This window comes from Catharus ustulatus, chromosome 1, assembly GCF_009819885.2.
Source record: "Catharus ustulatus isolate bCatUst1 chromosome 1, bCatUst1.pri.v2, whole genome shotgun sequence".
NCBI lineage: Eukaryota > Metazoa > Chordata > Aves > Passeriformes > Turdidae > Catharus > Catharus ustulatus.
The window spans coordinates 29,368,042-29,384,480 of record NC_046221.1 but is presented as its reverse complement, the minus strand read 5'-3'; the positions used below and the strand labels follow the sequence as shown (position 1 = coordinate 29,384,480).

The 16,439-nt window shown below is 37.9% G+C and overlaps 1 protein-coding gene across 5 annotated transcripts in view; it reads left to right on the top strand.

The window, feature by feature from the left end:
- The window catches only part of ETV1 (ETS variant transcription factor 1), a 66,671-nt gene that overhangs the window by 20,491 nt on the left and 29,741 nt on the right, over positions 1-16,439 (top strand). For all 5 annotated transcript variants that reach the window (XM_033066462.2, XM_033066483.2, XM_033066473.2 and 2 more), the window contains exons 6-7: positions 13,579-13,708; positions 15,274-15,462. In XM_033066462.2, coding sequence (XP_032922353.1) covers positions 13,579-13,708; positions 15,274-15,462 — 319 coding nt within the window. The remainder of the gene's footprint in view (positions 1-13,578; positions 13,709-15,273; positions 15,463-16,439) is intronic.

Genomic DNA, 16,439 nt, shown 5'->3' with positions numbered 1-16,439 from the left:
TGCAGATTAAAGGCTTGGGTTGCACGTGAAGGTTATCAGCTAATGAATAAACTTCAGTCATCCTGTCCTGTGATAAATCTGTCTCCTAGATCAAAGATGAAGCATGTAGACCTTTTTTCTTTCAAATGGTAATTTCTTAAGGCTGTCAGATCACTTCCTAAGGTCTGTTTGCATGAAAACAAAAACATTAAACATATTTTATTCAAAATGTTGAATTCTCAGTTTTGAAAAAAACCTTCTATTTCCTCTCTGAGGAAGCTTCCCCTCCTTCCTTCCATGAACGTATCACCTGTAGAAATACAAGCGATCCTCACATTGTAGCTTGTGGTCACAGGAGTATTTTCTTAATGCTACCATTGTTCCTGTGTTAAACCAGACAGTTTTTAATTTCATCAGGAGTATGATATACGTGTTAGAACATTTTTTCAGTTTCAGTTGTGCTAAAGTGTGCATAAACTTCTTTTAGCTGTATTTTCACACTGAAACCAAGCAAGGCAGACCGAAGGGTCTTTGTGATTCTATTTCAGTACAAAACCCTAATTCTCCTAAAAATCCTTTCCAGTGTTTTCACAAAATGAATTTTGTATTTCAAGAGCCATGTAAATACCGGTTTGAAAAATATATAAGCTCTGGAATGGTGTAAAATAAGGAGGCAGTCTGCAAGCTGAGTTCATCCACTTCTATATATTACATATGCTTCTTTATGTAAAATGTATTTGCAGTCTGTATAATTTTTTTATCTTTCTGCTGCTGCCTCAGCAACTGGAGATAGAAATCAGGCTCTCCTACAGAGTGCTGTGAAGTTTTCAAGGGATATAGCAGTTAAAAAAGGAGGAGAGAGTGAAACTCCTCAAGACATCAGTTAAGCACTGAGGAATCTGTGACACATTTGTGTCATGTAGGACAGAGGTAGCCCTCTGTAAACATACAGGAAAAATAGCCCTTGTTTCAGGTTCTAAGTCCTTTTGTTTTGGTCCTGTGCATTTCAGTACTAGGAAATAATTACAGTGAAATCATTTATAAGCTGATAAACATGCATAAATTTTTATATTTATTAATTCTGTTGAGTTTTAGAAGTCATCAGTGTTTCTTTTTAGAAATGGTCTAAACCTAATTTAAACTTGTAAGTGGAAAATTGATTATTTTGTCAAGGCATGTGCTTGCCTTTTCCCTGAGAAGGATTCTTTTCCTTTCACTTAGTCTTCATTCTCTTTGTCTTCAAGACATTACTCTTACCAGGTCCTGGATTCCAGTATGACCTTGATGAGGTGAATGGAGAAGTGAACTGTCTTGGTAAAGGATATCTTTATTCTTACATATCTATTTCTTCTGTAAGCTGAGGATTATGCATGTTAGAAAAGAGTGAATCATTAGCAGCTTTATTTCTGGTTGTCTTTTTTCCTGTGGCTGTTTATGAACTTATTCAGCAAATGTGGTTGCCAGTAAGTTAATGTAGTGAAATATTTTCTAGCAGTGACATTTAGTGCCGAGTCCTGCAGTCACTGAATAGGAAGGTTACTGACTGGCCAGGTTTTTTGTCTTTGAATTTATATATTATGAGTCGTCATCAAGGACATTTGAAAAATTACGTGTGCAAAAACAATTCCCAGTCTTGCTAATTTGATCCTCTTTGCTCAAAGGTTGTTTCCTTTCTGCTTATAATGTATACCTAGAAAAGATAAACAGTTTAATTCATTTTTAATACTCTGTCTTCATGCTGAAACTGAATGCAATGTTTCCTTACTAACCATCTGTTAAAATTTCACATGACCAAAGCAATAAGAGAAATGGGGACAACAGGGACTTTTTAAAGTGTCAGTATTCTGTAAAGACAAAAAGTTTCAAGCATTTGGAATTAGAATTTGGGAGCTGGATAAATGCAAGTCTGTATAGTCAGTGTATAAGTGCGTATATATACGCACACACACATACAGGAAACACAACATTTTGTCAGTCATACTGATTGTATACACGTATAAAATAATCATAAAACTTGAGGAACACACACAGCCAGTATATTGGTAATGTACATTCAGTTGCAAGTCTCATATACATAAGGAATGCTTTAAGTAGCAGCAGAAGCCTTAAATATCTGTGCTGAGAACTAGCACCTGGTTGCAGGTGGTCAAACTTCCACTGGCTCCAGAGAAAGAGCACTATGCTAAGAGTCTTTGAAAATCAGCCTACTTAAATACAGTCTTGACTTTGTGTTCCCAGACGTAACTACTTCTGACAATGGCTTCTTTGTTTCCCTGTTGAGTCAGTGATAAAAATTGTGAACTGAATTTCACTGTTGACTTATTTCAATGGCCCGCACCTTTTCCACTGGAGACTGCAGGTTTTGCAGTAGTTTTTGGTAGTGAGCTAGAGAATTCAATTTCAGCCTTGCTTGAGTGATCTGTAAAAGTGATCTATTGGAGTTGTTACTGGTGAGCATTTGTGAAAATCAAACACTGAAGCATGGAGGACACATGTATTTAGAGTGGTGACAGTCTCTTTCTCCACATGAAGTAAATAACATCCCATTAGCTAACCTGAGTTAGTGTAGACATATGTTATACACACTTACTCTATAATTGTATATGGTATAATATACAATTATACAATACTAATTATACAGCAGTAATACTTGTGTTGTATATACTTATTGAATAATATACAATTATACAATACAATTATACAATAATATACTTATTGTTAAAGACAAATTGGAATTGAAAATAATGTCAAAATGCAGTTTTGTTCCTTTTTGGTGCCTATTATTGGGAGCTGCTAAAATAAAAACAAATTGTAAATAATCTTTTAAATTAGTTGTTTAATTCATGCTAGAGAGCACTCAGTGTGAAGTCCATTTCATTATTTATTGTTTTTTCTTGCTTTTGCACATCTTGAGTAACATCTGACAGGCACGATTATCCTTAAGGATAATCTTTTATTAGGATGCTCTTTTCTTATGAGGATATTCCTGTTTTTATAGGGACACAAACTGACACAATGGTTGTGGATCTCTGAGGGTAGGGTCCTGAGGCTGAGCTACTTCAAACTAGAATCAACCTTCTGACACAGGTTGTTTGGATTATGGCAGAACCAGCAGTTAAATCCAGTTTCTTTCACATTTTGTCCAGCTGCAAGAACAAGATCAGTGGCCCTCTCATTTATACATGGCTGTTAGCTCTTTACATGAATACATCAGAAAAGAACAGCAAAGATAATAATTATATTGATGTAACTTGAAACTTCTCCATAAGAGGGGAAATGAGGCAGAATCAGTTCCTGTTTGTTTTTTGCTGCGGGCATATTTCTAAATATCAAGTTGATGATACCTTTAAAACAATAAATAGAAAACACAAAATGGTTCGTTTTAGAGTTTATTGTTATGTTTGGGAAAAATGCTTGTTATACTTTCCAGAGTTTTCTTCATAGTTCTGTTCTACAAAACCTATTTAAATCCAGACCTGAAACTGTCAAACTACAGAGTTACCTGAAGTGGAAAGTGTGCATGTGTGTGTATGTGTAAAATGCTGGGATATTATTGGATATTTTGGTAATGGAAGTTACGCAGTGCTTTAGCCATTACCTCTCACAATTTAAATTAAATTTTGAAAATTGCTACAAATGGAAATCCTGTCCTCAGAAAAGCACACAGACTCTGATATAGTGGCCAGCTCTTCTCTTTGCATTTAACTTTATTGATAATTCCCAGGTAGGAATACAATTTAAGTTTTCTCCCAGGCTTGATTTTACATTAAGAACTTCCTCCTTAGCAGAAGCTCTAAAGGTGGATTGCTTCTTTTTGCACCGTGCCTGGGAGCCTTTGGAGCCAGATACATTATCAGTAACTGTAGGAACAAATGCCCCTGATCTCCTCCCAGGATTTTAACAAAGTGAATGCGGGTGAAGAGCAGGCCTGTTTCTCTGGCCAGTTGTGGAGGTTGAAGATCCACTACAGAGGGATTAAAACTTCTTTGGAATTTTTTTTTCCCCTCCTTATAATCATCTTCATCTATCCTCGTGGTTTAGTTCAATTGCTGCAGAACTCAGCTGGTTTAATTTTATTAAGTTACCACTTCCTCCTCCAGAGAGCCCTAAGCCTCTGTTTATTTTGGGGGCAGGGAGAGCTCTTCGTCCTGCCTCACCTGCTCTCCTCCAACATCAAAGTGAGCCAGTTCACTCCTCCTAGTTAATCCTTCCCTTCTCCCTCCCACCAATGTTCTGCAAATTTCCTTGTATTATTCTCAGTTACCCAGTGCCCATGGTATTTGTTAGCAGGTTCACTTTTGTCCTGGAGGTACCTGCTAGGAGGCAGAGACCCTCTGGCAGCACTTTCCACTTGACTGCCTGCAGCTGTGAGTGTCCCACAGCTGGACAGGTAAATTGTCTGGAAAGGAAGGAGAGCACTGCAGGAAGAGGACATAAATCAGAATAAAACAGTGCCTGTGACAGGCTTCTTTTGGGTGCTAAGAAACTGGTATCTGCAGCTCTTGCTGCCTGAAAATACCTTCTAGACAATTCTTAATGGGAAAGTGTAAGTCTTTTGGAGATGGAGGCGAAGAGGAATCAACCAAAATTGTGCCCAAATGTTCCATGCTTGGGGATGGAAGAGTACAGACAGTCTTCTGATACTGTGTGGCAATTCAGCCAGGTAGCAGCTGCCAAATACACTGTCAGTTTATGACAAAGGACCTATAGTGCCTTGCCTAGGTATTTACGAGAAGCTTTTAGAAAAGTTTGCCTTGGAATTGCTCTAGTTTTGCATTTAGTGATATTTACTTTTGTTGATATTTACTGAAATTTACTCCCTCTAACCCCCAGCTGGGTAGCTTACCCTTTTGGGTGGGCTTTTCAAATTCTGTTATACTGAATAAATTCAGTGAATATACTGTGCAATTTTCAACTGACACGAGAAGCCAAGTGGCTACAAATATCTGAATTATCTCGGTGCCTTCAGCCCTTCCAGTGTCAGAAGGCTGCAGGTGTACCCTCAGTAACTAACGAGCATTTCAGAAATTACAACTGCACAGACAAGCAAATCAGGGATATCTTGCACTAAAAGTGAGGATTTATAGCAGTGAACCAATTATTAAGCTGAATGGGTACAACCTCTAATACTGTGCTCCCTCTCCCACACTAACTGGGAACCCCTCCACCTCTCAGGGGAGGCTACATCTGTCATGGCAAGGAGGTCTTGGGTTAGCTGCCCAGAAATAGCTATACTGGCAAATTTTTTTTAGTGTCTTGGCACACAAGCTTTAGAAAATTCCAGTTAAAGGATGACACTTATTTTCCTTTGTGAAGAAGCTTCTAGAATAATTTCTTTGCTGAGCAAGAGTAGAAGCATCATGTTTAATTGTCAAATAAACTGTCCTGCGGGGAAATGGCATATGCCTGCAACTTAGTGATGTTTTTATTGGTCACCTCTTCCCTGTGTATAAATGTCCTCGTATAAACCTGCCTGATGGATACTGATGCAAACTTGGTGCACTATGGGTGCAGTGAACTCTTCTCTGTTTTCTATTTCTGCACTTTTTTTTGGCCTCAGGTGCTGATCTCAAAGCCTTCATGTTAATGCCAGATCATAGTCAGGATAGGGAAAATTTTGGTGAATATTTAGAATTGACATAATCTAGAGTTGAACAGGTGATTCAATTAATTTAAAATTGAGTTTAACCAATGCATTTTTTTTGGTCTTTTAGTCATTAATCTGTAATGCTTTTTGCTTTAAAAATTAAGAAAGAAAAAAACCCTCTCACTCCAAAGCAAGAGCAAGTTATTTTAGCAAACACTGCTGGCTAAGATGGATGCATTACTGTAGATCGTAATGTCCAGAATTTCCCAATATCAATTGTAGGAAAATGAGCTGTTATTTTCCATCTTGCAACTCCTTGGTAGTAAACAAAAATAAATTCCAGCTTTGGCTGCAGCTCATTTTTACCTGCTCGCTACTTTTTCCTAAGTCAAATTCAAAATCAATATTTTTTTTTTCTATTCTCATACCATGTAATCTGAGAACATTCCATACAGGCTTTCAGAAAAAAAATCTCACAATTTTGAGCTGTCTTTTATTCTTTACCTCCCACCCATCCTTTCCCACCCCCTAAGGATTGTAAAGACTATACTACTGCATCGCATACATGCGATTCAAGTAGACCATTAATTGACATGCACAGTATTGTATGCTTTGGTTTGGAAGAGAAAATAAGCAATTTGCTTCATTTTGCAGCATGAGTTCTAACTGTTATTAAAGTGCATTTGTAGTTGCATATTTTCCAGTAAAGGTGACAGATTACTTCAAAGCTGGTATTTTCTTTTTGTTAAACAAGGTTCTCAAATAGATCCATCTTGCCCACGTATTCTATTCTTGCCAGTTGGCTTTGAAAGCTGGTGCTTGGGCTCATCGTTCAGAACTAGCTTCCAAAAAATGAGGTCCCATGCTGTTTCTATCTTTTGAGCTAGTAGGGGCTGGAAGGATCTGATCTGAAGCCAAGGCGAAGACTGAATTGATGGAATCATATATAACGGCTTTGCCAAGTACTGCCCAGTCATGAAGTCCCACTTTCTGGGAAAGAGCACTGAGACAAGGGGTGGCAGAGCATTATCTCTTTTAAAGGCTGTCCAGAGATCTACTTTTCTAGACTTAGAGTCAGGCTACCACATAGGAAAGAACTAGCTTTTTACTGAATGCTTTTTCACACATTTATGAGTTGTTACTTTCTTCTACATGCTACTTACCCGTTTTCTCTCCAGTTATACATATCCATTTGAAAAGGGAAAAGCTTTCTGCTCTTCATTACAGTATTACACATCTTTTGACCATATGTAATGTATCATTGCAGAGACATGCTTGCACATTCAGTATGCTTACTTTCATTTGACTCTGTGTGCACACACAAACACCCAAACATACATGCAGACTGGTTCAGGTAAATGGTCACTACTTGGTGAGTCTAGGTGAATGCCAGTTGTCTTTAGGTCTAGACCCTGGATCTTGAAAGAGTTCTCGTTTTCTAGATGCAACTGTAAAATGGAGAATAATATCAAGATCACGTGTTTCTTCAAAAAGATACTTGACAGGAATGCATAGATTCTTGCCATTCCCACTCTCCCTTCCCTTGCTAGCAGCTTTCATTTGTAAGGTAGTGAAAATTCTTGTCTATGTTCAGCTTTTTCTATAAACTGCCAGGATAGTCTCTGAAACCACAGTGATGATACATATCTGTGTGTCAGATATCCAATTTGTCACCAACTTTTTCCAATATCTGGCAGAGTGCAGGACCTAAATGAAATCCAGTTGACTGGAGCTCAGCTAAGATCTGATAGAGGTGACTTTGATAGATAAATGGTTGAAGAACCTGATGGAGTCTGTGTAGATGTAATCTGTTCAGACACTTTTAAATCAGTCCACAGCCTTCAAGTCTTGCTCATTTCTGCATCTGTTGCAGTGGTCAGAAAAAAATGGTTTTTTTGCAAGAGCTCACACAGGGTGAAAACAACTGCAGATCTTGCCTCAGTCATCCATGCTTGCAGTCACTTCTGTCTTCATCTGTAAAAGTCTTATATATTTATAGGCTTTTAATTCAAAATCATTGGGAACAGTTTAGCTGGAAATACTTGATTACTAGCCTTTACTATCCTAGCTCTCTTCATCTGTCACCTCTCCCACCTGATGTTTTTATTTCAGGTTTTGTTAGTATACGAGGCTGCATACCACATCCAGCAGCAGCACAATAACCTCTAGAGTATGAATGGTCAGCTATGTTGAGAACCTGATTCTGATAACTCCTGAGCATCTCAAAGTTACCAGTAAAACTCATCAAAATACATAGTAAAATGAAACTGAAAGAGCGCCCTGCTCTGGCATCCTGATGTCTTTAATCTGATGCTTATTAAATGATTGTTGAAATTCAGAGTGAAGCTGTCTACAAAGGTCTAAAGCTCAAACCATAATAATCTAGAAATAAATAATCAATAAATGCCTTCTAGAATGCAGAAGGCTGTTGTTTCATGAGTTAAATGCACATTTTTGAAACCTCTTTGGAAAATATATAGAAAGCCTGGCATTTCCACCTAGAAAGCTACAGAGAAAGTGTTTAGTTGCATAGCTCATTGCATCAGATATGCAAATACCTATATGGAATGTATGATTCAAATGTTGAGGAGACCGTTGCAAAAATAAGGCTTTTAAGGACTCGTGAACCCACAGTGTTGTGCTTGGATTTTAAAAAAATGTTTTCTGATAAGAGCACCTAGGTTATTACTATCACCTAAGACATAACTAGCATTTTATGCTCTTTGACGAACTGTTCAATAAACTGTTTAAAAGCAGATTTTTTTTTTTTACTAATGCCTACCTGTTGTACTTATAGCATAAATAATTTGTTTGAATCATCAGGTGAGTGCTGTTAAGTTATAGTGAGCGAGGAAAATGGCAAAAACATGAATTAGGGTCCCTGTCCTTAAGTGTATTTCAGTTTGCATTTTGATAGCAGTTTAGAAATGTTATCGCCTGTTTTGTCACAGACATAATTCACATCTTTCTCCAGGCACTGTAAACAAGAGAAATGGTTTAATGGCTCCATAAAAGGCACTCTGTGCTGATAGCTGAGATTAGACCCTTTAGTAATGGATTTTTGTGTGTTGGGGGAAGGGGAGGGCTTGGCAGAGGTAAATGTACTGGAAAAGAATCTTGGAGAGACTCTGATGTATCTGAAGTGCCTGCTGCATTGCTGTATGTATCGAGAGATGGATTTAAAGTGTGACAGTGTTGGCTTTATCAGTACAGGAGCCTTTCCTTCTTACATCTGAAATTTTACCAAGTATTATCTTAGGTCACCTCACTCAGTCTAGTACCTGGAGTTGCTGTGGTATTAGCTTAAGTATTTTTACATCTTCTGTCTCTTCATCTTGCTGTCGAATCAAGTCCCCTGTGTGTGTTCAAACATGTTCAAGAAATGTCTCAAAACTTACATTGCATACTAAAAATTTTGCCTCAATCGGTAATAAAAATTAGTGAGTTTATTTACAGAATTGTGCTTAGGGAATGATTTGAGAGCATACCTTGGAAAAGCTGCTCAGAAACACCATGTTTAGGCCATGACTTACTGTTACTTCCTTTACTCTTCAGGTACTCAAAGTCCTCAAATGTAATATATGTGAATGTAGTGTTACTTAGGAGACATCTGAGTTCACTAGCAGGAGCAAGTGTGGTATAAAATCAATTCACAGCAGTTGATTTTATACCATATAGTAAATGCTCTTGACCCACAAGTGTGAGATAGGACATCTTTGTCTCTTTGATTAGTGGAGTCAACATTGCCTGCCATTAGCCAACATTACTGAATTACCAGTTATATTTTGTGGTTTTAAAAAGTATGTTTAAAACCATTCTTCCTCAGAAATAAGATTTTTATCATGTGTTCCGGGCAGGAATCTGAAGTTTGAAAGTTAAAGTGTTGCTTTATGTTCAAAGGATAAATTACTTGCCATTTCCTATAACATATTCCTCATTTCTTCTTCACCTTGAATAATCATCTTTTGAACTGAAAAATATTTTAAGCCATTGCTTAATGCAGTGCATTTCAGGGCTCTCTCCAAAGAAGTAGATTCAGTTCTGTCTGTACAGAGGTGGTACACTTCCTGTTTCTCAGGCTAGAAAGTGTACACACCAGACTCCTTTGAGGCAAACCAATTCCTCCTTTGATTTCAGAGTTCTCAATAAAATTGTTCTGCATTTGAGTGGTGTGGTTCTTCATTCTTTGGGTGTTATTATGAACAAAATGTTCAGGGATTAGGCTGTTGACAGATAGCAAAGGAGAACAGCACTTCTGAAGGACGGATGGCAGGTTTCTCCCTGTGTTTTTGCACGTTGCATGTGAGTTAACTTTATGGTGAAATCATTATTGCTTTGTATAAAATCTAGGTCTGTACAACAGCATGTTATGTATAATATGCAAGCCCTTTTACTCTGCAGATATAAATAGATGTATTTATGCACAGAGAATATGCATACAGTAATGTATTATACCTTCATCAATTTGCTACAGATGGTAGCAATCCTGCTTGCTTTATATCTGTGTGTTGGCTTCAGAGCTGGTCCAGACAGGGTCTGTGGGGCAAGGGTCTTCTTCTGATACTGATAAGCCTGACTTTGTGTGGTAGTTGAGATGAGGTGTTGAAGCCATCCATCTCAATACACGTTGTAAGATTGTTTGCCTTTCAAGTTCAGAGGTAAGTAAGTAATCACTTGGGATGAAATCTTGGCCCTTGGTCACTTTTTAATAAGATCATTATTAAGGCAGAGAGCCCCTTACTTTAATAGGGTTGAGACTCTTGTTCTGGGGTTAAGCAAAATGAATTTACCATCAGGAAGAAAGACGTGGTGACAAGCTGGTTGTTTAAAATGTCATTTTGTTAATATGAATGTGTTGGTAGCTGGTATGCTGCACTAAAATTAGATTGTATAAATAAGCAACCCTGCTCTCCTCAAAGGAAAGAGGATTGAGAACATAATATAAAATCCAGTTTAGCAAAAGAGTGTCTGTTTAAATTCTCTTTTAATAGGTGCACTGTAGACTGAGTGTCACACTAAACTCAGAAGTGATGGGTGGAGGGTTTCAGTGATGGTACAAAAACTGCCTTGAATATTTGAAATTTTCTTGTATAAATAAGTCTATCATCTTCAGCTACACTTAAGATGTGGTCTGAAAGGGCAAGTACCCTTCAAGAAAGCCCCCCAAAAATGCAGTAAGTATTTTTATCAGCCTATCTTTTTTCCTTTCTACCGCTAAAAGTGTACTCTTAAGGAGTTACAGCTAAAGCGTAGCATGGTGACTATGTCAGGGGACTGCCCGAGGAAGGCTTTAAATTTTACAGCTACATTATCTTTCTGGCTGTAGTTAAGATAAAGATCTAATATAAAATCACTTTGGTCGGTAATGCTTTCTCTAAATGAAGTGAAGGTGTTAACCTACTTGATTTGATACACTTTACCCCAGCTTATAAAGCTGGGAGGAAGGTGAGGTAAACTTTAATTAAAACTACAGCACAGATGTCTTCTAGCACTGTGCCCTGTACCTTGCTAGGACTGTACAGTAAGCAAAATAAAATGTACCTCGCAGTTGAGGCAGCAGGCTGGAGCCGTGTTCAGTGAAAGTAATTTAATTAGTGTTGATCATGACTCCAGATGATGGTGATTTGATAAGGAATAATTTAGTACTTAACAGCCTTTTACATGCACCAACTCCATGTGGGAAGGTAAAGCAAATTGCACAAAATGAATGTGCTGCTTTCACTTGTGCCTGTGCCAGTGAGCTGGAAAACTGCCTGTTAGCAGACGTTCAGGCTCTCAGCGCTGTGATGAAATACCCAGCCAGTTCTCCACACAGGGCTGTAGTGTGGGAGTCTCTGTACTCCCGTTATTTAAAAATAAATAAGGGAAGTAATTTTTCATAACAGATTAACTCCAAGGAAGTAGCAAAGTAAAAATAAAAAAAAAAAATAGAGCAGCATGTGGCCTTTGTGCAAATATGTGATACTGGCTTTAAAAAAGAGTCTTGTTGCAGTTGTGTTTTAATTTTTTGATTCAAGTTAAAGAGGATGCCTAGCTTAGCTTTGGAGCCAGCATCCCAGAGTTGTGGGGCCTATCATATGCACTAAGTGTGTGGTATGCATGATTTGACCAAGACATACAAAGGAGAGTCAGCAGTAAAAGTTCACTAGAAACATCCTGAAACAAACTACTGGATATCAGCCTGCTTTGTGATTACTTTGGAAAGCTGACAGGGCTGCATTTTGCCATATTATTAAATCTGAGAATCACTTTTCAAGAAGTCCATGTGGGCTTCTTTTTAGTGCAAGTTCAGACAGTTTTGTTCAGGAAGAAGTTTTTTCTTCTTGTTACATTCACATTTTCCATCTCTGTTTCCTATGTTGTGCTGTGCATATGCATTTGTATATGTTTTATTGTCTGCTTTTCCTTTCTAATCTTTCCACATAACTGACTATTATCCACCAAATATAATGGCTGAATAGCAGTTTTCTGCTAACTCTTGTGAGTTTTGTGAAAATACATGGCAAAATAGAATAGTGTTACATTGCAGATGACTCAACTGAAAGGCAGTAGTGGAAGCTGTCATGTAATAGGGTACAAGAGGATCTATTTGTGAAAGAGTTCTGTGAACATTGCCCAACCATGAGAAAACCCATGGCAAAAATCTGGAATCCAGACCTTACTCACAGATGCCAGAGTTTAGTGGTTCTGATGCTCACTTCTTAGACAGCATTTCATTTATCTCTCCACTGAACACTGACGTGTGTATGCAGATGCATTGGTATCAGGAAATACGAAGTTTATAACAATTTGTCTTTCCCAAGTTCAGGTGCAAGAGAAGGGGGTAGATGGTTCTTGATGGTATATAATGATAGCCTGACTTTTTGCTGAGATTCCCTAACAGGAGCTGCAAGTGTCTCTGTCAGGCTGGAAATTGATGCTCATAGTATGGTGTTTTGGTGACAGCATCCAAAATTAGTGATAAAATTATCTCTGAATTCTAGGCATCTTGAAGTTCAAAAATGCATTAACAATCTCATTTTATTTAAAACTTGACAGGTGTGTTTTCAAGTTGTTACATACCTGCCTTCTAGTCCTTTGTCCTCCTAGCCACTTACTTAGGTTTGTCAACATCAGGTGAACTTTGAATTTTCTTCTGCTTTAATTTTGGTTGAGATTGGAAATGCAATAAGGAAAATTGTCTGGTGTAAACTAATTTGGTGGTTAACCTTGCCTTTACCTTTGCCCTTTCTGTTAATACAGATCAACTTGTGCTTCTAATTAATGCTGCATTTCTGTCACACCCTCTCTGGGGTTTTTCTTTTTAGTTTATAAAAAGTATAATTTTTTTTTTTTTTAGTTTTTGGTTTTCTTTTTCTTTTTCACTTTGTGTCTGTATCACATTAATATTGAGTTTGGTCAGCCCAGGATTTTATCTTGCTTATTTTTGAGAAAAATTGCTTAAACCATTTCTTCTGAATTTTTTTTGGGATGTTACTTATAATTAAAAGTGCATATAATCATCCAATTTCAAGGGTTTTGATGCAAATTTTCAAGCATTGTGTGGAACAAAAACATTGCTGATTATATACTTGAGGATGATATATCTCAAATTTATTTTGGAGTCATTTGTGTGGTACTCTTTGAAGTGGACTGCTATTGCATTTATGGCTAAAAGCTACCTCTGATATTACTTAGAAACATTTGGTGCCTGGGAAGTATTTTGCCTCTGACAACATTTACAGTAGTTAAGCCAAATATAAGTGGGCTGTTATTTTCCTGCTAATGAGATGGGATGCTGGCCATCATTCTATTAAACAATAGAAGTGATAATAGCCAATGTGAAGGATCTCTGGTGTCTATTTTTCAGTTGACATTCAAAGAAATATTTGAAATGTTTGTTTCCTATATTGTTTTTATTATTACAATGGTTTAATTAATCATGTGTTTAATTAGCAGTGTCGAGCTTACTTGGGAAAGCTAATTGTTGATATTGTACTTGGGTTTTAATTGCATTCTCCTCCTCTTTTCAGTGGCTTTTCATGGTCTCCCTGTGAAAATCAAGAAGGAACCCCATAGCCCATGTTCAGAACTTGGCTCCGCTTGCAGTCAAGAGCAACCATTCAAGTTCAGTTATGGGGAAAAGTGCCTGTACAATGTCAGGTAAAGCAATTAGGAGTATGTTTGCAGTGAGAACTGCTGGTTTAAATGAGGACTGACTAAAGAGTAATAAAACCATAATAGAGATCTTATAAAAGTTACCTCTTCAGCAGATAACAGACTGATGAGATAATGCGTTTAGCTGATGAACACTGATGGATTTGTTTACAGTTGTATCAAACACTTACATAATAATTTTAAAGCAGTGTTTTTCATCAAAATGCACATCCTCCATTCCTCCTCCTCCATGGGAGCTAGCCAGAGTTTAAAAACCCAGGGTACAAGCGTGAAATAGAAAGGAGTAGCTTGTTTTCTGTGAGCTATGTTGAAAGTACTTTCAAAATGCATTATGCACATTAGGAAAGAGAGATCTGTGTAACAGGCAAGGGATTGGCAGGTCTGAGCAACACATTAGGTATTTGACAAATTCTGCAGATGTTGTATGTGTATATTCCTGGGTGATTACCTTTTAAAACTGTGTTTCATTAGTCTCTGTATCTTTAGTACTTACTCAAAAGCAAGTTGTCTTCTTTTATAGGCATAGTTAATAAAAGTTTTATTTATTTGTGGGTGGTGGAGGGGCTTGATACCTCTTCATTCCTTATTGACTTTCTTTTGGTTGCATTTGCGTGCCACTCCTTCCTTTAGTGTCAGCAGTGAAGGATTTCTTATTGATGTTTCAGTCTATTTTAGAATCTTTCATCTAACTTTGATTCTCATTAATGTATTACAAAAACTGTTAGCACTAAAAGCATTATAACATTTAACTTTTTGGATGTGAATGGGGGGAAAAAAGGAAAAGGCTGGCACCTTTGCCAGGTATAAGGAATGATTTTGGTTTCAAAACTCAAATGAATCCATTGATGGATGCTGAGAGACCTGACATAGGAAAGCATGCAAGCTTGTGCTTACTGTATTCCTAAAGTATGCATTTTTCCTGGTTAGAAACAGGGATGATCAAAGTGTTCTCAAGTCCTTTCCTGATTTGAGACACCCTTGAAAATAGCAGCTATGTATTTGTAGGACCAGCAGTTTAATTTTGAGAAAGAGGGAGGGGTAAAAAAAACCTGTCAGGAGAGGCTGCTGACATCCTAGTATGGGTAGCTAAGCCAGCATTCCATTGTTTTTCTGGGTCAGATCCCTTCCCTCTGGCTGTATTGTTTTACTGTCTCACTTTGTGGTTTGTGCAAAAGAAAAAGAGCCTTGACAGGCACTGTCAGCTCTTTGTGCTCTAGTCCAGGTGCTTCTACTTTTATGTATTTTGTATACCTCCTGTTAGAATGTGACTGTAAGACTGAGTTCTTTAAAAATACATTTCTGTGCCTCAGAGAAGAAAATGCTGTGCTGAATCACTTGCTCTCTAACATGACTTCTTCATTGCTCTTCTTAGTGTAAAGTTGAGAATTCTTCTGCCCCAAACTGGTTAATAAGTTAACTATAAGCAAAAGCTTCTAAATGGGGCATGTGTAGTGATGGTTTTTCCGGATATAGATGCTACGATTTTGGTTTTTTTTCTTCTTTCTTTGGAAAAAATAAACTGCCTTGCTTTCTCCTTGCCTTTCTAATAGTGCCTATGATCAGAAACCACAAGTGGGAATGAGGCCCTCCAACCCACCGACGCCATCCAGCACTCCTGTGTCACCGCTGCACCATGCCTCCCCAAACTCCGCTCAGACTCCTAAACCTGACCGGGTGTTCCCTACCCACCTCCCTCCATCCCAGTCCATGCAAGACAACAGCTTCCCTATGGATCACAGGTAAAACACAGAAGGTGTTTCAGTTGTGGCTACCACTCTCCTATACAGGGTACTACTGGCTTTCTGCCTATAGCTATTCCCTTTTAGGTTGGGGGATGAAGGTGGTAACTCGCAAGGTTCACAGTGTCAGAAATGTGTGTGTTTATGAAAGGCTGGCACCAGGCTTGGTGCACTAGTGTATGAGTTCATATTGGCAGTGACAGAGTTTAAATTACATGTTGGTTCTGTCTTGTGAGGGTGATTACAGTATGCTGGATAATCTCCTCTACGCTCTCTTTCCCACGAAAGGTTGGACCCAATGGTCTTTCAAGGTCCCTTCCAACCTGGTCTGTTCTATAGTTCTGTGATTCGCTTTAGGCTAGGAAGCCCTTCAAGGTGATGAAGTCACTAGTAAGTGTGTTCCCAACTATAAATATCTGGCCTCTCACTAAGCAGTTCATCTGTCTAGGGGATAAGTGACCATGTTACAATGTTCCTGCTTCAGAATATTCTTTAGAAGGGTGGATCATTTTTCCAAGTCCTTTTGTAATGTAGCATTTCTAAAAAAGATGCCAACATAAACCCTGCTTAAATAACATTAGTCTGAGTAAAAGCCACAAGAGTTAGAGACTAGAATTAAAGCTTAAACTGTCCTTAAGTCACCCTGTTTTGTTTTGATATGTTAGAAATCCCCAGACAACTATCTTTCTTAGCTCAGTTTTGCAACAGATATGCTCAGTGGATTTCCCTGTTTTTTCAGTCCAAACACTTGTTTGTGGAATTCTATTTACCCTAAGCTTTATTGCATGAACCTGTTTTTGTATGCTCTGTTTTGATTGCTCTTGAACATTTAAAATTCCAATGGTGTGTAAAGAGATGTATGTTCAGAAACTTGTTTTACCTCTTAACCATTATCAAATTAAGAAAGACCTGAAAAGAAAAACAGTTGTTGGGAGTGTGATTTGTGTGCTTCTGCTCTAATAAGGGTTGTTATCTCC